At 35.5% G+C, this 21,642-nt stretch overlaps 1 protein-coding gene across 50 annotated transcripts in view; it reads left to right on the forward strand.

The window, feature by feature from the left end:
* Nucleotides 1-21,642, forward strand: part of DZIP3 (DAZ interacting zinc finger protein 3) — a 119,465-nt gene that overhangs the window by 66,297 nt on the left and 31,526 nt on the right. For 26 of the 50 annotated variants that reach the window (XM_012189864.5, XM_012189804.4, XM_060417359.1 and 23 more), the window contains 6 exons: nucleotides 2,235-2,311; nucleotides 3,958-4,575; nucleotides 6,454-6,486; nucleotides 7,523-7,689; nucleotides 8,493-8,537; nucleotides 21,150-21,175. In XM_012189864.5, coding sequence (XP_012045254.2) covers nucleotides 2,235-2,311; nucleotides 3,958-4,575; nucleotides 6,454-6,486; nucleotides 7,523-7,689; nucleotides 8,493-8,537; nucleotides 21,150-21,175 — 966 coding nt within the window. Of the gene's footprint in view, nucleotides 1-2,234; nucleotides 2,312-3,957; nucleotides 4,576-6,453; nucleotides 6,487-7,522; nucleotides 7,690-8,489; nucleotides 8,538-21,149; nucleotides 21,176-21,642 lie in introns of all 50 variants that reach the window. The other 24 variants (XM_012189958.4, XM_060417461.1, XM_060417473.1 and 21 more) reach the window with 3 other exon arrangements.

A 21,642-nucleotide genomic window follows, 5' to 3' on the forward strand; every position in this document is an offset into this window, starting at 1 on the left:
TTTCTTGATGATTTGAGTCCTTTATCCTTATGTAAAAGGATATCCCTGATTATCCCTGATAATATTTTGCTTTAAGTTTATTATCTGATATTTGCATAACTATTCCAGCTTTTAGTTAGTGTTTGTGTGGCATAGCTTTTTGCAACTATTTACTTCAATTTATATAATCCCATGGATAGAGGAGCCTGGCAGGCTACAGTCCATAGGGTAGCAAAGATTTGAACATGACTGAAGTGACTTAACACACAGCACATATATATTTTTACCTTTAAAGAGGGTTTCTTACAGATAACATAGGTCTTGTTTTTGTTTTTTTTTTTTTATATCCAGCTTGACAATGTCTGTCTTTAGATTATCATTTCCACATACATTTGCTGTAATTCTTGATTGTGTTGGATTTAAATCTACCATATTCTTGGTTGTTTTCAGTTTTTCCCACCTGCCCTTGTTTTCTGTTTCCTGATAGCAGTTTTTTTGTTATATTTATTATATTTATTTTTGTTATATTAAGTGACTGCTCTGAAACCTATGATACACATTTTAAATTATTTTATTGCAATATAATTGATTTACAATGTTATGATGATACACATTTTTAACCTTTAAAAATCTATTTTTAAATAATGTATCATATATAGTATATGAGCATTACAATAATATAGTCTGATTTCTTCCCATTTTTGTGGATCATATATTTTACTTCTACATATTTCCTAAATTCCATAATATACTGTTGCTTATAAGTATAGTTTATTTTTTTCTGTTTTAAACTTTATATACATTTGAACACTCATTTTTATGCTTTTAAATAGACATTGAAATTTTTTTCCTATTACAGTTTTTCATTTCTTTGGTCTATTTCATTTATAGCTATGGGGCTTCCTTCATAGCTCAGTTGGTAAAGAATCTGCCTGCAGTACTGGAGGCCTGGGTTCGATTGCTGGGTTGGGAAGATCCTGTGGAGAAGGAAATAGCAAGCTGTTCCAGTATTCTTGCCTGGAGAATCCCGTGGAGACATTTATAGCTATACTACTTTAGTTGTTCAACCATTGATAGATACATGGGTTATTTCCAGTTTTAGACTGTAACAACAGTTCTATGATGACCATTCTTATATATGTCTCCAAGGTGTATGTGTGCAAAAAATTCTCCAGAGTGTATTCCTAGGAGTATAATTGCTAGGCCATTTATTCATATCTTCAGCTTTACTAGATTTTGCTGAACTGTTTCCCACAGTGGTTTTACCAGTTTACACTCTCGCTGGCAATGTGGAATTCCTTTTACTCAGTGTCTTTGCTGTTACTATATATTGTTAGAGTTTAAAATGTTTTCAGTGCAGCAGATGATTGGCAGTGTTGTGCTGGTGCTGGAGATAAAATCAGTAACGACCACCACCAACATCTCTGTCCTTTAAGCTAAGTGTACATTCTAGTGTTGCCTTTTTTTTTTTTTTTTTTTTTTTGGTGTTGTTTTCTGTGGGAGAGTTCTTTTCAACATCAAGTGCCAAGTTTTTTCATCTGTTTCATGGCAGCATTTACTTAGTCTATTTAATAAATCTTGCTACTTTTCTTTCATTTTTTTTCTAGTTATTTGTATTGACACTATGCCAGTTTCTTTCTCTGTGTCTCTTTTAATCACTAGTCATTAAAAGGGGGACTTCCCCAGTGGCTCAGTGGTAGAGAATCTGCCAGTGATGCAGGAGATACAAGTTCGATCCCTAGTTGGGGAATCGAAGAAGAAATGGCAACCCATTCCAATATTCCTGCCTGAAAAATCTCATGGACAGAGCAGCCTGGTGGGCTACAGTCCAAAGGGTTGCAAAGAGTCAGACACGACTGAGCGACTAAGCATGCATGCAGTAATTAAATGAGTTTTTTTAGAATAGTTATTGGTAAGAAGATTCTGTGGTGGAAGAGGATGTGGGAGGACTTCCAGGTTTGCTGACTTTTTACAATGCAAAGACTTCTATTTTTTTGCTACCATACAGTCTTCTGGCAAACAAGCTAGTCATGTGATTCTTTTTGTATGAAATCTAACAATTCTACTTGCCTCTGAATTCCAATGCAAATGGCCTTGTAGGGTTGTTATTGTTGGTGTTTTTATTTGTTCATTCAGTTTTCTCCTTTGCTTTTAAATTATTTCCAGGAGTAGAAGAAGAAAGTGTGCACTGACTTAGCCATGCTGATATCAAAAATCTTCACTGACTTTTTTAACTTATTTTTTTCCAATTGCAGCTATAAAAAGTTGATGTCTCTGAAAATAACTGATACTGATATAAGACCGAAGATCAGTTTAAAATTTGGTACAAAAGGTATATTTTACTTTCGTATGTCTGCTATTAAAAATTGTGTTAAAAATTTTGACTTTCTGTGTAAAGTATCATGCCAGTAACAACCGTATGCTTATTTGTGTTTGTCATTCATGGGCTTGGGTTTATACTAACAAGCATCACTTGGTCTAGGCTAGAATTCACTGACAGAAATATCAGGTGTATGGATATCACATTACCTCGCCTCTGCAGAGAGGTAGTGCATAACTGTGGCTATACAGATTGAGCTTCATCTGATCTTCCTTACCAACCTCTCCTTCTTTGCTGCATTCCCTGTTAAAAGGGTGAAATGGAAAGAATGAACATTTTGGGCTCAAAGTCCAAATGGTGCCACCTCTTCAGGAGTGTGCTAGCAAATGACAGCTGCTCAGCGTTTGGAGACCTTAAGGTCTCCTGGCTCCAGGGAAGTGTAGTCTGGTGGCATTCCTTCTTGTTTGGGGATGTCCCTGATTCTAGCTAGCTTCTTATTTGGCAGCCCAGGGTAAGTTCCTTGAGTCATTTGCTTTGTAACCTTGCTTGCCTCCACAGTTTATGTCAAGTATATCAAGCAAGAATATATTACGTTGAAAATCTTTTGAAACACACACTTATTAAGGATAAAACCATAAAGCTACATTTTATGATAAATACTTTATTAGTTTAACAATATGCTGTCATATACCAAATTCTTATTACTTTCTAATTCATCTCAGTCTGCTTTCATCATTTGGAGGTGCTACTAAACCAGAGAAAAATACCAAATAGTTCAGTCTCATGCCTTATTTCATTTCATTGATGAAACACCTACTTAATGATTAGTTTATTTTTGGGGTAAGATAAGAGTAAGAGGTTCATTAGATTGGTGTGTCTCAAACTTTAATATATGTTTGAATTATCTGTGATTTTGTTAAATTATAGGTGCTGTAGGTGCCATTTCAGTAACTCTGGGGTAAGACCTGAGATTCTAGATTTCTAGCCAGCTCCCATGTGGAAGTTGCTGTTGCTGGTCAATGGACTATACTGTGAGGAGCAAGGCATTAAATCACTTTATATTTCTTAATATAGTTCTGCATTTTCTAATAAGGTAGCCACTAGCCATATGTGGCTATTTAAATTTAAACTTGTTAAAATTAGATAAAGTTTCAAATTCAATTCGTATGTCAGACAAGCAGCATTTCCACTCTCAGTGGATAGTGGACAGCAGAAATTTAAAATATTTTCACCACAGAAAGTTTTATTGGACAATGCTGATTAAGGTAAAACATAATTGCCTAAATAAAGTATAATTAAACACTGGCAGTTACCATTCTTGACAGTCTTCAAAATATTCAAAGGCCTAATACTTTTATGCTATTTGGTGGCGACAGATCAATTATTTGAACAAAACACTGAATGGTTGAAAGGCCTCTATGGTGATGAGTTTTTGTGATTTCTTTTGCTTGGAACATACTGTTTTTGTTTTGACTTTTTGACAGCTAGACAGATAGCAGCATGCTTATCGAGCACTGGCTGTGGCAAAGCTCTGTACTATATACTTAATTCTTTTGGAATAGTGCCTGTCCTACATGAACTTAGGATGTAATACCTGAAACCACATAGAAAAAGAACATTAATGTGGAATCTTTTGACTTCTCAAAATTCATTTTCAGATGAAATGCCTATCTTCAAACTTGATTATAATTATTTCTATCATCTGCTTCATATAATTATTGTTTCTGGTACTGACATTGTTCGGCAAATATTTGATGAGGCTCTGCCACCCCCTCTTTTGAGAAAAGAGCTTCTTATACACAAGAATGTACTGGAGCCCTACTACAATCATCTTTGGACCAATCACCCTTTGGGTGGAGCATGGCATCTGCTTTATCCCCCAAACAAGGAGCTACCACAGTCCAAACAGTTTGACTTATATCTCCTATTAGCTCTCATAAAACATTTGAATGTGTTTCCTGCACCCAAAAAAGGCTGGAATATGGAACCACCACCTTCTGATCTCTCTAAGTCAGCAGACGTCTTGAGGCTGTGCAAATACAGGGATATCCTCCTTAGTGAGATTTTGATGAATGGTCTCACTGAGTCACAATTCAATTCAATTTGGAAAAAAGTTTCAGATATTCTTCTGCGCCTTGGGATGAAGAAAGAAGATATTGACAAAGTGAAGGAGAACCCCATTGAGAATATCTCCCTTGATTACCATCAGCTGTCCATCTACCTAGGCATACCCGTACCAGAAATCATCCAGAGGATGCTATCCTGCTATCAACAAGGTACAAACTAGTTATTTACCTAAGCTAGTAAACCTGCACTGAGTGTCTGCTATGTGTCAGACACACTGCTAAGGCCAGGAGATGCAGTGAGCTCACATTCTTGAGAGAATAGATTCATCAAGACATTAACAGTAATTACAGTGCTAGAGATGTTTTCAAAACACCACGGGAAATTAATAGTCTAAGAGAATCCAAAAAGGCTTTCTGGAGAATATAATATCTTAGGAATTCTTAAATGTAAAAGTTAGCCAAATGAAGAAGATGGATAAGGATGTTTCAGAAGGAAACAAGAACAAAGGTATAGAAACATAGAAATATAATTCAAGGAACAAAAAGGTTGGCAGTATTGAGTTTAAGGTAGGGGAGAGTTCATGGAATAAATTCAAGAGGATTTCTCTTGCCATGCTGAGGAGTTTGTGTTTTCATAAAGGAATTGTTGAAGATTTTTAAGTAGAGGAGTTTTATTGCTTCTACAAAATTAAGGATGCCTTAAACTGTGAAATACAGGTACTGCGTGTTTCAGGAATGCTCTTTTAAATACCATGAGTGCATGTTTCACCTTTCTATCAGAACTATGACTTTTAGTTTAGAGGTTTAGCTCTCCATTGGTCATAGGTAATTTTAAAAATCAGATAACATTTATGCAAGGTGTCTAAAGTCAACAGTGGCCATGCTCAGACATTATCCATTATGGGAGACTTCAGACCACCTTTCCACATTCCGGGATAGCTTCTCAGCTGTCATGGAAGGTAAAGGCGAAGGTATTTCAGCATCACTGAAACCCTCACTGTGCTATTCTGGCTGCATTTTCCTGGTCCCAAGTTATTAGTCATACTACCTGGTGAGCAACTGATGATTACACTGATGCTATTTAAACATACAACTTTCCAAGTCTAGTAATTGTTGACCTGGTCCAGATTTTCTTCAGAGATAATTGCTAGACCCCATCCCAGTCCTTTAGCTAAGGCTCTGGGATATCATTGTATTTTCCTGCTTAACCTTTAAGAGTTGTCCTTGAACATGAAAGAAGAGAATGCTGAGTTTGATTATACAAGAAAGTCAGGCAAGAACCCTTGACTTGTAAATTAACTTATAAATTAAAGGCTTTTCTTTTTTGCATTTACTCTGTTAAGATTTTAAATAACAAAATTTCATGAGAATGAAGGTAATATTTGGGAAAGAGCTTTGAGCAATAAATTCAAGGTATTTCAGTTCTCACTGTGGAAGTCTGAAGAGCTTACTGGTCAAGTCTCCTTAATAGAGGCTTTCCTAGAATCTTATAATTCTTCCCTAGTAGTTACTACACTTGTAGTTTTCATTTGTGTATCTGATTAATATCCATTGTCTCCACTAACTCTCTATGAAGGTTATCTTTTTTCTTCACCTTTCAAACTCTAGAGCCTAATACAGCCTCATATATCATAGGTGCTTAATAAATACTAATGGGTAAGGAGAGGGACTGCTTATCAGGATTTTGCTTAAAAAAAGGCTCAAACTTACAATGGTGATTTGCTTCATAATTACCTATTATTACTTCATGACCTTAGACTGTCAATTGTAAGAATTTGCTTCTTGGTTTAAAGTACTGGTGTTCTAGACATTATTATGAACTATTTTTTTTAAACTTCTCTTTCTCTAATCATGGATTAGATAAGCTTTATGTTCTAACATAAAGTTTATGTTTTAATATAAAAATTATACTTTGTTTAAACTGGATTCATGAGTGAAGTTGGTTATTTTTAGTTTTATTTAAAACTAAAATAAAACTAAAATATTTATTGGTGCAATATAAAACTTTATTTTCTGGTTTTCCTTAGTCTGATATTTATTGGTTGCATTTTCAATTATACATCTAAAATTTTTCTTTATGTATCGTAGGAATTGCTCTACAGTCGATAACCGGCAGTCAACGTAAGTATGTTTAAAAACCAAATACCTAAGTGACTTTTCAACCCTGTGTAGCTAAGGGGCACCTGTAGATTTTTACTTTGTCAAATAAACTATATGATAAACTGTGTTTACTATAAGTTTGGAAAATTATATGATCAAATCACTACTGATCAACTGAATCTAGTATGAGCCTTTTAACTCTGCCTTTCTCTTAGTACATGTGCCCTGGGGTTTACCCTAACAGAGTATTTTAACTTTTGACACAAAGGACACTTCAACAGGCAAAAATGCTTACTTGCTTGCTCTACCTGATCATATATGCTACTCGTTAGCTTATGTAGCTTTTATTTGGTTAACTACCCATTGTTAAGCTATATTCTTTTTGCCAGGTAATGAGTTGCTAATTATTTGATTTTCATTTATGTACTGTTGGTTTTTTTAAATGTAATTCAAATTCTGCAACTAAAATTATACTTAAGAAAGGAACACCATGGCTTTTGTTTGAACCTATTGTGATGAGTCAAACGAAGTTTACATGTTTAGAGGTTGATCTCTGGAGCACAGTCAAGGAGCATGGTGTCAAAGAAGAAGTTACATAATAGGGGGCTGATACCCTTTAACAACCTTTGGTTATGAAAAAGAAGGAAAAAGGAAAAAAATAAATAGAACTCTTCCTTCTTTTGTTTATGTTTCAAATTTATGCCCTAAAATAATACTAGTTGCAGTGTTAACAGGGTCAGTGTCAGGATACTCAAAAGCTTATATTTAGGGTTGACTTAAGTTCTAGATTATCTAATATCTATAGTCTTCTTAAGATAAAAGTAAAATATCTTAGGATTGTGTTCATACTAATTGGTTTCAGGCTACTATATGTACCTATTATTATTTGGTCATTGATAAATAGACATTTTATTTTCATTTAGTACTTGAATAGAGTAAGATGTCTTCTATTTTTTTTTCTGGGATGGTGTTATGGGAGGAGTAAATATATTTAAAATACTGATAAAGCTAAAATTATGTGCATACAGATTTTGAGTGTTTTGGTTTTAATATTTAGGTATTGAAGTAGAAGAGTTACAAAATGAAGAAGAACTAAGTCCACCTCTTATGGAGTACAATATAAATGTGAAATCAATCCCTGAAATACAGTTAGCAGAAATGAATAAAGATGGGGCATCGATACTGAGTGAATCTTCAACAGAATCTATTAAAGATCTCCAGGAAGTATAAGCTCTCATTAATATTTGAATTAGAAGAATTTAATCAAGGCTTTTAGTTTGTTACATGTTCTGTTTTTAAAGCATCCCAGATAGTCTTACTTTATATTATCATACTGTTTATACAGAGCTTGAATTGGAATTTTCCCAGTACTTTCTTCTACAGTCTTCCCTGTTTGACAGCATTTATTGAACACTTATTATGTGCCAGGCACTGTGCTAGATTTCTGAGCATGTTTCTTCATCCTAAGTGGTAGAGTGAATGTGGAAGGTTAGCAGAAAGTAGAAGAAAGCATAGTAGGGAATAGAAGGAGAGAGAAAGGAAGAGAAAACAGGGATATTTCAATACTGTTTACACAGAGGTAGAATTAAAATCATCTAGGATGTATTTCTTTATAGATAAGTGGTAGCAGTTAATATGTGGTCACTAAATTCTTTTTAGGCTTGGTTTTTCACCTTATGGACCTGAATATGTTGATTTTTTTAAGGTGCCTTCTTCTTTGTTAGTCATATATGCACACAGACACAACTTTGTTAGTCATACATGCACATGTGCAAGTGAAGACCTCTGAGCTCTCTTCAGTAGCCTACTCATCGATGTTATATATTGTTCCTTTATATGTCAGTGATTTCTCAAGCAGAAAACTGAGATTGAAATTAAAATGAAACTAATGTTCCATAGAATCTAGAGGAAACTATGATCTATTTTAGAAGATAAAATTCCAAGTGGTTAGAGGAAATATATTTTGCAAAATAATCCATTGTGCAGTTTGAATTGCATATTAAATAGATGTATTTCTTACCTATCAGGTTAAGAGTAAACCAAAGAAAAAGAAAAAGACCAAGAATAAAAAGGTAAGAGGCATTATAATGGAGGAATGTCTGATTATGAATAGTTAGGTTTAATACATGGTTTTCCTGTTGTTTAGTTGCTAAGTTGTGCCCGACTCTTGCTGACCTCATGGACTGTAGCCCGCCAGGCTCCTCTGTCCATGGGATTTCCCAGGCAATAATGCTTGACTGGGTTGCCATTTCCTTCTCTAGGGGATCTTCCCAACCCATGAATCAAACTCGCATCTCCTATATTGGCAGGCAGATTCTTTACCAGTGAGTCACCAGGAAAGCCTTGTTTTAACTGTTAATAGAACTTAAAATTAGTCCAAGTAGACAAGTAGCACAAATGACTTATAAAAGTTCATAGCTTATTGAATATATGATTATAGAGAAGTCTATATATGTTAGATTCTGAAAATGATTTAAATTTATAATATGCCCTACTTTATTTCTCTAAATCGTAATATATACATTTAAATATATAAAGAAATGGAATTAATCACTTTGAAATTTCATTAATTTCTGCATACCATTCTCATTTTAAAAATACCTACTCTGTTTTAAAAACAGCTTATTTTCATACTTCTATAGATGAGTTCAGAAGAATTTTTAAAATCCGAAGAAATCTTGATTTTCTCCTTTGTATCTAAGACTCTGCCAACTATGCATTAATATACTAAAATGGTAGAAACCTAAGAAGCTTCTTTTATGCCTCTTCCTGTTGTTTGAGAGTTGTAAAATGAGCAAGTTACAGTCTGTAGCAGTATTAGCAAAAAGTATCTTAATAGCTTGAAAAATTACCAGAGAAAGTCAAGAATATTTTTTTATTGGCTTAATTTTTTAAATCAAGACTGTATTAATAATTTTAGAGCAATTTTTTGGTTCAGAGCAAAATTGAGAGAAAGTACAGAATCTCCCATATACTTTCTGACTCCAGACATGCATGTAACCTCTTCACAACCAACATCCCCTTGCAGGTGTTACATTTGTTACAGCTGATGGGCTTGCATCCATAATATAATTACCCAGAGTCCACACTTTACAATTTGGTTCAGTCTTGTACATTTCAGTGGATTTGGACTCAAGATGATTTTATTATTTCTGGCTTGAAACATATATTTAAAGTCTAGATTAAATTATAAACTGAGTGAAAGTATTTGCCCGACTGCAAATTCATCTTATTATATATGAATTTACATTATGTATATACAAACTTTAGTCATAAATGAAATTTTACACAATGAAGGTAAATTTACAAAATTCTTATTAAAGTAAAAAACAAGATAAAGATTTTTATTCTAATCTGATCAGTAAAATATCAGTATCATTTTCATATTTATCGAAAGTTACCTTAAAATAAAATTTTTAAAATTAAACTATGTTTTTAAAACAGTTCATTAGAAGTTTGTGTGATGCAGAGTGACTATAGAATCCTTATGCATGAAATTATGTCCTCTGTTAATTATCTGATTTTCAGCATGTCTACCTAACAATATTTGAGGTCCTAAAAACACCTATCAGGGATTCTCTGGATGAAGATGACAAAAGTATAATTTATAAAGCAAATAGAGGGGATAATAAAATAACTTCTAACTAGTATGTATAGCAGTAAATTGTAAATAACTCTTGAGAGTTAATTAGTTCTTTCTTTCTTTCTTCCCAATTTTATTCCCTACTCAGAGGAACTGACATTAGAAGTAGAAAAGGAAGGTAAAGCAGATGGCAAAAGAATAGAAGCATTGAGGGAAAATAATATGGCAGGAAATAAGCTCTTCAAGTGGATGTCCTCTCTAAAGGGAAGTTGCTGAGATGCATGTGAGACAGGCTGATACATAAAGTTAGCATGAAGTTATCCTGGAAAGAGCTTAAATGGAACTTTAGAAATACAGGTATCTCCTCCTTTCTGAAGTTCACTTTATACCACTTTGTTTTTATGAAAGACCCGCATTAATATCTGTTTATGCTAACCAAAAGAAATATGAAGAGTATTTTTGCTTACACAAAAAAACTTACAGGCTTACTTCATTTTATTGCACTTTGCTTTATTGTACTTTGCAGATACTGAATTTTTCACAAATTGGTTGTGGCAGCTCTGCCTCAAAAAAATCTAGTGACACCATTTTCCCGTTGGCATTTACTCACTTTGTTTCTGTGTTGCATTTTGGTAATTCTCACAATATTTCAAACTTTTAAATTATTATTATTTTTTATCATTTATTAGAGTTTATTTTTTATTATAAATTTATCTATTTTATTTTATTTATTTTTTCCTTTTAGTTTATTTTATTGTCCTTTTCCAGTTTCTTAAATTGAAATTTTAATTCATTTATTTTTATTTATTTTTTTTTAATTTTTTTAAATTTTTTAAATTTTAAAATCTTTAATTCTTACATGCGTTCCCAAACATGACCCCCCCCCCACCTCCCTCCCCACAACATCTCTCTGGGTCATCCCCATGCACCAGCCCCAAGCATGCCGCACCCTACGTCAGACATGGACTGGCGATTCAATTCTTACATGATAGTCTACATGTTAGAATTCCCATTCTCCCAAATCATCCCACCCTCTCCCTCTCCCTCTGAGTCCAAAAGTCTGTTATACACAGCTGTGTCTTTTTTCCTGTCTTGCATACAGGGTCGTCATTGCCATCTTCCTAAATTCCATATATATGTGTTAGTATACTGTATTGGTGTTTTTCTTTCTGGCTTACTTCACTCTGTATAATCGGCTCCAGTTTCATCCATCTCATCAGAACTGATTCAAATGAATTCTTTTTAACGACTGAGTAATACTCCATTGTGTATATGTACCACAGCTTTCTTATCCATTCATCTGCTGATGGACATCTAGGTTGTTTCCATGTCCTGGCTATTATAAACAGTGCTGCGATGAACATTGGGGTACATGTGTCTCTTTCAATTCTGGTTTCCTCGGTGTGTATGCCCAGCAGTGTTTACTCCATTGTATATTCTTGCCTCCTTTGTCAAAGATAAGGTGTCCATATGTGTGTGGATTTATCTCTGGGCTTTCTATTTTATTCCATTGATCTGTATGTCTGTCTTTGTGCCAGTACCATACTGTCTTGATGACTGTGGCTTTGTAGTAGAGCCTGAAGTCAGGCAAGTTGATTCCTCCAGTTCCATTCTTCTTTATCAAGATTGCTTTGGCTATTCGAGGTTTTTTGTATTTCCATACAAATCTTGAAATTATTTGTTCTAGTTCTGTGAAAAATGTGGCTGGTAGCTTGATAGGGATTGCATTGAATTTGTAAATTGCTTTGGGTAGTATACTCATTTTCACTATATTGATTCTTCCGATCCAGAACATGGTATATTTCTCCATCTATTAGTGTCCTCTTTGATTTCTTTCATCAGTGTTTTATAGTTTTCTATATATAGGTCTTTAGTTTCTTTAGGTAGATATATTCCTAAGTATTTTATTCTTTTCGTTGCAATGGTGAATGGAATTGTTTCCTTAATTTCTTTTTCTACTTTCTCATTATTCGTGTATAGGAATGCAAGGGATTTCTGTGTGTTGATTTTATATCCTGCAACTTTACTATATTCATTGATTAGCTCTAGTAATTTTCTGGTGGAGTCTTTAGGGTTTTCCATGTAGAGGATCATGTCATCTGCAAACAGTGAGAGTTTTACTTCTTTTCCAATTTGGATTCCTTTTATTTCTTTTTCTGTTCTGATTGCTGTGGCCAAAACTTCCAGAACTATGTTGAATAGTAGCGGTGAAAGTGGACACCCTTGTCTTGTTCCTGACTTTAGGGGAAATGCTTTCAGTTTTTCACCATTGAGGATAATGTTTGCTGTGGGTTTGTCATAGATAGCTTTTATTATGTTGAGGTATGTTCCTTCTATTCCTGCTTTCTGGAGAGTTTTTATCATAAATGGATGTTGAATTTTGTCAAAGGCCTTCTCTGCATCTATTGAGATAATCATATGGTTTTTATTTTTCAATTTGTTAATGTGGTGAATTACATTGATTGATTTGCGGATATTGAAGAATCCTTGCATCCCTGGGATAAAGCCCACTTGGTCATGGTGTATGATCTTTTTGATGTGTTGTTGGATTCTGATTGCTAGAATTTTGTTGAGGATTTTTGCATCTATGTTCATCAGTGATATTGGCCTGTAGTTTTCTTTTTTTGTGACATCTTTGTCAGGTTTTGGTATTAGGGTGATGGTGGCCTCAAAGAATGAGTTTGGAAGTTTACCTTCCTCTGCAATGTTCTGGAAGAGTTTGAGGAGAATAGGTGTTAGCTCTTCTCGAAATTTTTGGTAGAATTCAGCTGTGAAGCCGTCTGGACCTGGGCTTTTGTTTGCTGGAAGATTTCTGATTACCGTTTCAATTTCCGTGCTTGTGATGGGTCTGTTAAGATTTAACAAGTGGTGCTGGGAAAACTGGTCAACCACTTGTAAAAGAGTGAAACTAGATCACTTTCTAAATTTATCTATTTTAAGTGGAGGCTAATTACTTTACAATATTGTATTGGTTTTGCCATACATCAACATGAATCCGCCACAGGTATATACGTGTTCCCCATCCTGAATCCCTCTCCCACCTCCCTCCCCGTACCATCCCTCTGGGTCATCCCAGTGCACCAGCTCCAAGCATCCCGTATCATGCATCGAACCTGGACTGGCGATTCATTTCATATATGATATTAGACATGTTTCAATGCCATTCTCCCAAATTGTCCCACCCTCTCCCTCTCCCACAGAGTCCAAAAGACTGTTCTATACATCTGTGTCTCCTTTGCTGTCTCTCATACAGGGTTATCATTACCTTCTTTCTAAATTCCATATATATGCATTAGTGTACTGTATTGGTGTTTTACTTTCTGGCTTACTTCACTCTGTATAATAGGCTCCAGTTTCATCCACCTCATTAGAACTGATTCAAATGTATTATTTTGTTATTATGATCTCTGATCAGTTATCTTTTTTTAAGTATAGTTGATTTACAGTATTATATTATTTTGGGGTACATACATAGTGATTCAAAATTTTTATTGGTTATACTCCATTCAAAGTTATTATAAAATATTGGCTATATTCCCTGTGCTATATAATATATCCTTGTAGTTTATTTTATACACAGTAGTTTGTATATCTTAACCCTGTCTTTCTATGGTGTCCCTCCCCACTTCCGTATCCCTATTGGTAACAACTAGTTTGTCTACTATATATTTGCATCTGTTTCTATTTTGTTATATTTATTCATTTGTTTTACTTTTTAGATTCCATATATAAGTGATAACATATAGTATTTGTCTTTCTCTGACTTTTTTCACTAATCCTAATACTCTCTAGATACATCTGTGCTCTCGCAAATGTAAAATTTCATTCTTTTTTCTGGCCGAGTAGTATTCCATTGTGTATATAAGCCATGGCTTCTTTATCCATTCATCTGTTGATGGACATTTAGGATGCTTCCCTATCTTGGCTATCATAAATAATGCTTCTGTGAACATTGCAGTGCATGTATAGTTTCAAATTAGCGTTTTCATTTTCTTTTCCTGCATGCTCAGGAGTGGAGTTGCTATATCATGTGGTCATTGTACTGTTGGTTTCCTGGGGAACCTCTGTACTGTTTTGCACAGTGGCTACACCAACTTCCATTCCCACCAATGGTGTGCCGTGTTCTTTTTCTCCACATCCTTGCTGACATATATTTGTGGTCTTCTTGATCATAGCCATTTTGCTACATGTGGGGTGATCTCATTATGGTTTTGATTTGCATTTCTGTGATGATTATCAGTGTTGAGCATCTTTTCATGTGCCTTTTGGCCACCTGTATATCTTCTTTGGAAAAATGTTTATTCAGGTCTTCTGCCCATTATTTAGTCAGGTTTTTTTTTTTTTTAATATTGTATGAACTGTTTGTTTTGGATAGCCCCTTTTTAGTCATATTGTTTGCAAATATTTTCTCCCATTCAGTAAGTTATCTTCTCATTTTGGTTAGTGGTTTCCTTTGCTCTGTAAAAGTTTTTAAATTTAATTAGGTCCCATTTGTTTACTTTTGCTTTTCTTTCCTGTGCTTTAGGAGACAGATCCAAAAAATTAATGTTGCAATTTATGTCAAAAAATGTTCTGCCTAAATGTTTCTCCAGGGGTTTTATAGTTTCTGGTCCTACATTTAGGTCTTTAACCCATTTTTAGTTTATTTTTACATATAATATGAGATGCTATTCTAGTTTGTTTTACATGTAGCTGTTCAGTTTTTTTCCTGCATCACTTATTGAAGAGATTGTCTTTTCCCCATTGCATATTCTTGTCTGTCTCGTTTGTCATAGATTAATTGACCATAAGTGTGTGAGTTTATTCCTGAGTGGCTCTTGGCTCTGTTCCTTTGATCCATGTGTCTGTTTTTGTGCCAGTACCATATTCTTTTGATTACTGTAGCTTACCTCTAGCTCTCTTTTTCTCTCTCAGGATTGCTTTGACTATTTAAGGTCTTTGAAGTTCCATACAAATTTTATAATTATTTGTTTTAGTTCTGTGAAAAATACTTTCGATATTTTGATATGGATTGCATTAAATATGTAGAGTGTTTTGGGTAGTGTGGCCATTTTAACAATATTAATTCTTCCAATCAGTGAACATGGTATATCTGCCCCTCACTTTAAGTTAGCCAGTTTCTTTTATTAGGGTTATAGTGTTTCAACTACAAGGCTTTTCAGTTCAGTTCAGTTCAGTCACTCAGTCGTGTCTGACTCTTTGCGACCCCATGAATTGCAACACGCCAGGCCTCCCTGTCCATCAACCAACTCCCGGAGTTCACTCAGACTCACGTCCATCGAGTCAGTGATGCCATCCAGCCATCTCATCCTCTGTCGTCCCCTTCTCCTCCTGCCTCCGATCCCTCCCAGCATCAGAGTCTTTTCCAATGAGTCAGCTCTTCGCATGAGGTGGCCAAAGTACTGGAGTTTCAGCTTCAGCGTCATTCCCTTACCTCCGTGTATTTATTCCTAAGTATTTTATTCTTTTTGATGCAGTGGTAAATGGGATTGTTTTCTTAATTTCTCTCTGATATTTCCTTGTTAGTATAAAGAAATATAACAGATTTCTGTATATTAATTGTATATCCTGTGACTTTACTGAATTCATTGATGAGCTCTAGCCACAGAGTCGGACATGACTGAAGCAACTTAGCAGCGCGGCAGCAGTTTTTTAGTGGCATTTTAGGGTTTTCTATGTATAGTATCTTGTTACCTGCAAACAGTAACAGTTTTACTTCTTCCTTTCCAGTTTGGATTCTTTCTCATTCTTTTTCTTGTCTATGGCTAGGACTTCCAGTATTGTGTTGAATAAAGTGGGTATCCTTGTCTTGTTCCTGATCTTAGAAGAAATGCTTTCAGCTTTTCACCATTGAGTATGATGATAGCTGTAGACTCTTTGTATATGGCCTTTATTATGTGAGGTATGTTCCCTGTGTACCCACTTTCAGTTCAGTTCAGTTCAGTCACTCCAACTCTTTGTGACCCCATGAACCGCAGCACGCCAGGCCTCTCTGTCCATCACCAACTTCAGGAGTCTACCCAAACCCATGTCCATCATGTCGGTGATGCCATCCAATCATCTCATCCTCTGTCGTCCCCTCTCCTCCTGCCCTCAATCTTTCCCAGTGTCAGGGTTTTTTAAAATGAGTCAGCTCTTCGCATCAGGTAGCCAAAGAATGGGAAAGACTAGAGATCTCTTCAAGAAAATTAGAGATACCAAGGGAACATTTTATGCAGTGATGGGCTCAATAAAGCACAGAAATGGTACCCACTTTGTGGAGAAATTTTATCATTAACAGATATTGAATTTTGTCAAAAGCTTTCTCTGTCTCTATTGAGATGACCATATGATTTTTGTTCTTCAGTCATTGTGGTATATTACATTGAGTAATTTGTAAATATTGAACCATCTCTCATCCCTGGGATAAACACCACTTGAGGTGATCAGTGGGCTTTGATGTTACTATTGCAGTTGTTTTGGGATGGTACAAATCATGCCCATATAAGATGGTGACCTTAAAATATAAATGTGTGTATTCTGACTTCTCTACCGGCCCCCATGGTGGCTCAGCTGGCAAAGAATCCACATGCAATGTGGGAAACCTGGGATCGATCCCTGGGTTGGGAAGATCCCCTGGAGAAGGGAAGAGCTACCCACTCCAGTATTCTGGCCTGGAGAATTGCATGGACTGTACAGCCCATGGGGTCACAAACAGTTGTACATGACTGAGCGACTTTCACTCACCAACCAGCTATTCCCTCATCTCTGTCCCTCTCCTTGGATTTTCCTGTTCCCTGAGATGCAACAGTTGTTGAAATAGAGCAATTAATAACCTTGCAATAGCCACTAAGTGTTCTAATGAAAGGAAGAATTGCAGGTCTCTCACTGCAAATCAAAAGCTAGAAATTATTAAGCTTAGTGAGGAAGTTATATTGAAAACTGTGATAGGCCAAAAGCTAGGCCTCTTGTGCCAAACCCTTGGCCAACTTGTGAATGCAAAGGAAAAGTACTTGAAGTAAATTAGAAGGCTACTCCAGTGAACACAGGAATGATAAGAAAGTGAAACAGCCTTTTTGCTGATATAGAGAAAATTTTAGTGTTCTGGATATAATATTAAATCAACCACAACATTTCCTTAAACTGAAGCCTAATCTAGAGGAAGGCACTTCAGTTCTGTAGAAGCTGAGAGAGGTGAGGAAACTGCAAGAGAAAAGTTTGGAGCCAGCAGAGGTTGGTTCAAGGAAAGAAGCCGTCTCTATAACTTCAGATTATAAGGTGAAGCAGCAAGTGCTGATGTGGAAGCTGCAGAAAGTTATCCAGAAGGCCTCGCTAATATAAGCAATGTAGGTGACTATGCTAAACAACAGATTTTCAGTGTAGTCAAAACAGCCTTCTATTGGAAGAAGATGCCATATAGGGCTTTCATAGCTAGAGAAGAAAAGTAATACTTGTCTTCAAAACTCCAAGACACAGGCTGACTCTTTTGTTGGAGGCTAATGTAGCTACTAATTTTAAGTAGAACCCAGTGCTCTACCATTCTGAAAATCCTAGCAAAAAGAATTATGCTAAATCAGCTCTGTCCTCTAGAAATGGAAAAACATATCCTGGATGACAGCACATCTCTTTCCAACATGGTTACTAAATATTTTAAGCCTACTCTAGAGACCTACTGCTTAGAAGGAAAGATTTCTTTCAAAATATTACTACTCATTGACAGTACATCTGGTCACCCAGGAGTTCTGATAGAAATCTACAATGATAGTAATATTGTTTTCATGCTTGCTAACGCAACATCCATTCTGCAGCCTGTGAATGAAGGAGTCATTTCAACTTTCAAGTCTAATTATTTAAGACTTGAAATTTTGAGAGGCTTCGGTTGACATAAATAGTGATTCCTTTGATGAATTTGTGAAAAGTCAATTGAAAACCTCTGGAAGGATTCACCTTTCTAGATGCTATTAAAAATATTAATAATTCATGGAAAGAGGTAAAAATATCAACATTAACAGGAGTTTGGAAGAAGCTGATTCCAGCCCTCACATGACACTGATTTAAGACTTCAGTAGAGGAAGTAATTGCAGATGTGGTGAAAATAGCAAGAGAACTAGAAATAGAAGGGGAGCTTGAAGATGTGACTAAATTGCTACAATCTCATGATAAAACTTTAATGGATGAAGAGTTGCTTCTTATAAATGAGCAAAAAAGTAGTTTCCTAAGATGAAATCTACTCCTGGTGATAGTTCCATAAATACTGTCGAAATGACAACAAAGGATTAGAAGATGACATAAACTTAACTGCAGGGTTTGAGAGGACTGACTCCAATTTTGAAAGAAGATCTACCCTGGGTGAAATGCTATCAAAACAGCATTGTATGTTACAGAGAAATCATTTGTGAAAGAAAGAGTTGATCAATGTGACAAACTTTGTTGTTGTCTTATTTTAAGAAATTAGCGTAGCCATTGCTGCTTTTAGCAACCTTCACCCTGATTAGTCAGCAGCCATCAACATCAAGGCAAGACCATCTACCAAAGAAAAGATTGCAGTTTGCTGAAAACTTAGATGATGGTTAGCATTTTTAACAATAAAGTATTTTAAAATTAAATTATACACATTCCTTTTTTAAGATATAATGTTATTATCACATACTTACTTGCCTGCAATATAGTATAAACATAATTTTTATATGTACCAGGAAATCAAAAAGTTTGTGTGACTTGCTTTATTGCAATATTCACCTTATTGAGGTTGTCTGGAACCAAACTTTCATTTCATCTAAGGTATGCCTGTAATTATTTCTTCAGTTTGTATAGTTCCTTATGGAGAAGGAAATGGCAACCCACTCCAGTGTTCTTGCCTGGAGAATCCCATGGACAGAGGGGCCTGGTGGGCTGCGGTCTATGGAGCTGCAAAGATTTGGACATGACTAAGCAACTAACACATGCCATTTCAGCTTTGGAAAAGTTTCATGAGAATGATGTACTTTTGGGTAGCTGGGGAACTTACTATATTAGATGTATTCATTCAGTTCAGTTCAGTTCAGTCCCTAGTGGTGTCCGACTCTTTGCAACCCCATGAATCACAGCACGGTAGGCCTCCCTGTCCATCACCAACTCTCAGAGTTCACTCAAACTCATGTCCATCGAGTCGGTGATGCCATCCAGCCATCTCATCCTCTGTCATCGCCTTCTCCTCCTGCCTCCAATCCCTCCCAGCATCAGGGTCCTTCCCAAGAGGTCAACTCTTCACATCAGGTGGCCAAAGTATTGGAGTTTCAGCTTCAGCATCAGTTCTTCCAGTGAACACCCAGGACTGATCTCCTTTAGGATGGACTGGTTGGATCTCCTTGCAGTCCAAGGGATTCTCAAGAGTCTTATCCAACACCACAGTTCAAAAGCATCAATTCTTTGGTGCTCAGCTTTCTACACAGTCCACCTCTCACATCCATACATGACCACTGGAAAAACCATAGCCTTGACTAGACGGACCTTTGTTGGCAAAATAATATCTCTGCTTTTCAATATGTTATCTAGGTTGGTCATAACTTTCCTTCCAAGATGTATTCATTATGAACAACCAAAACTCTTTTCAACTTAGTTATTCAGGTACACTCAAGGCAGGAGTTGAAAATTCTAAATTGTAGAATCAAATTGGCACTGGACATTGATCAGACAATGAAATGCAAAAATCCTCTTAGTATGCAGATGATAAAGCAAAACAAATTAGTAAGTTTATCATAGAATCTGTGGGGAAAGAGACCAGAATTTTTTTGTAAACAAGAGATGATAGTAGAAAATAATACTATAATTTACATGACAATAATTGATACTCTTAATAGAAGGGTGATATATAAGAGTAATTAATATGTTGTGCCATTGATATTACCTTTATTTAATAGGTTGCCTTTATAGTTTTGTTTTAATGAAAATAAAATTTAGGGCTATTTAACTTTTCCTCCCAATTGTGGTCTCCCTAGCATTTTTTTCCCTGTAAGATTCTTAGTATATCAGTCTGCTTTCTCTTTACATGTAGATTTTTCAAGAACACTTGTAATTAGTGTCAGATTTCTTAAATAAGAATTACATATACCCTGTCCTAAGATATAGCAATAGGTACAAACTCAACCTCAACATTCATTTCCATTATCTGAATCAGTGATTTGTGTGTGTGTGTGAGTGTGTTTCATGACTCAGTGGTTAGATAACAAAATTGATTTGGTAGGCCATGGCTATAATTTTAGAAAAGGAAAAGAATTAGTATGAATAAAAAAATTATAGAGTTCCTCATGCATTGTCTTAGTTTAGGCTGCTATAGCAAACTACCATAGATTGGATGGCTTAAACAAGATTTTTGTTTTTCACAGTTCTGGAGGCTGAGAAATTTAAGATCAAGGTGCTAGCCAATTCAGTGTCTGGTGAAGGCCCTCTTCTTAATATGCAGACAGCTACCTTTTTGCTATATTATCACATATTGAAGAAAGAGAGTGAGTGAGCATGCACAAGCAAGCAAGCTGGCTCTCTGATCTCTTCTTATAATGGCACTGATCCTGTCATCAAGGTTCCACATCATCTAAACCTAATTACCTCTCAATGGCCATACCTCCAATTACCATCACATTGAGGGTTAGGGTTTCAGTGTAAGAATTTTGGAGACACACAAGCATGTAGTCCATAACACAGATAATATGAGTAACGTTTGTTTCATGGAACTTATATTTCAGTTTTATGCTTGTGGATAAAAATAGCTATGTAAGTGCATTTAAGTCATAATGTAAAATATATTTATTTTGGTTGTGGTCAGAAAGCTTAGTGGTGGTGGCAGTGGTGGTGTAGTCACTAAATTGTGTCCCGCCTTTGTGACCCCATGGACTGTAGCCTGCTGGGCTCCTCTATTCATGAGATTTCCCAGCCAAGAATACTAGAGTGGGAGTGCCATGCGCTTCTTCAGGGGATCTTCCCAACCCATGAATCAAACCCACATCCTCTGCATTGCAGGCATATTCTTTACCTTTGAGCCATCAAGGATCCCCCCAAAACTTGAGAAATGTCTAAAGTCAGTTAGATCACTGTACTGTACCAACATAGTTAATATATAATACTAATTCTTGATGTTATTTTTCAGAATAAGGAATCAAAAGAAGAGCAAGTGTAAGTATTTATTTCATTTAAAAATTTTTCTTAGTACTTTCCAAGTGTGCTTTACCAGTATGACACAACCTTGCTTTGGTACATATTCGCAGAATATGGTAATATTCTTAAGAGAAGAAAAGACAGTTTTTTTATCTTAATAAGTTTTGGGGTTTTTTATTGAAAGTGACAGAAAGTTAAATTATCACTTGTTTTGGGAGAATAGAATCTCTTACCATTTTTCTGTGTGGCTACTCAAGAGTCATCCAGTGCTAATAAGGACTAAATTTGTTTCCAGCATAAAATCTTTTAAAATACAGTCTATATTATAGTTAGCCAATGTAGACGAAATAAAACTTAACCTTAAAGACAGATTATCTTTTGTCCCAGTAACCCCTTTTACAAAAAGAGTTTCATGCGGTTTGGTTTGTTTAATTAATCTAAGATGTCTTATTTTTTTATGATCCCAGTTGTTAACAGTGAATTTT

Source organism: Ovis aries, chromosome 1 (genome assembly GCF_016772045.2).
Source record: "Ovis aries strain OAR_USU_Benz2616 breed Rambouillet chromosome 1, ARS-UI_Ramb_v3.0, whole genome shotgun sequence".
In the NCBI taxonomy this organism is placed as follows: domain Eukaryota; kingdom Metazoa; phylum Chordata; class Mammalia; order Artiodactyla; family Bovidae; genus Ovis; species Ovis aries.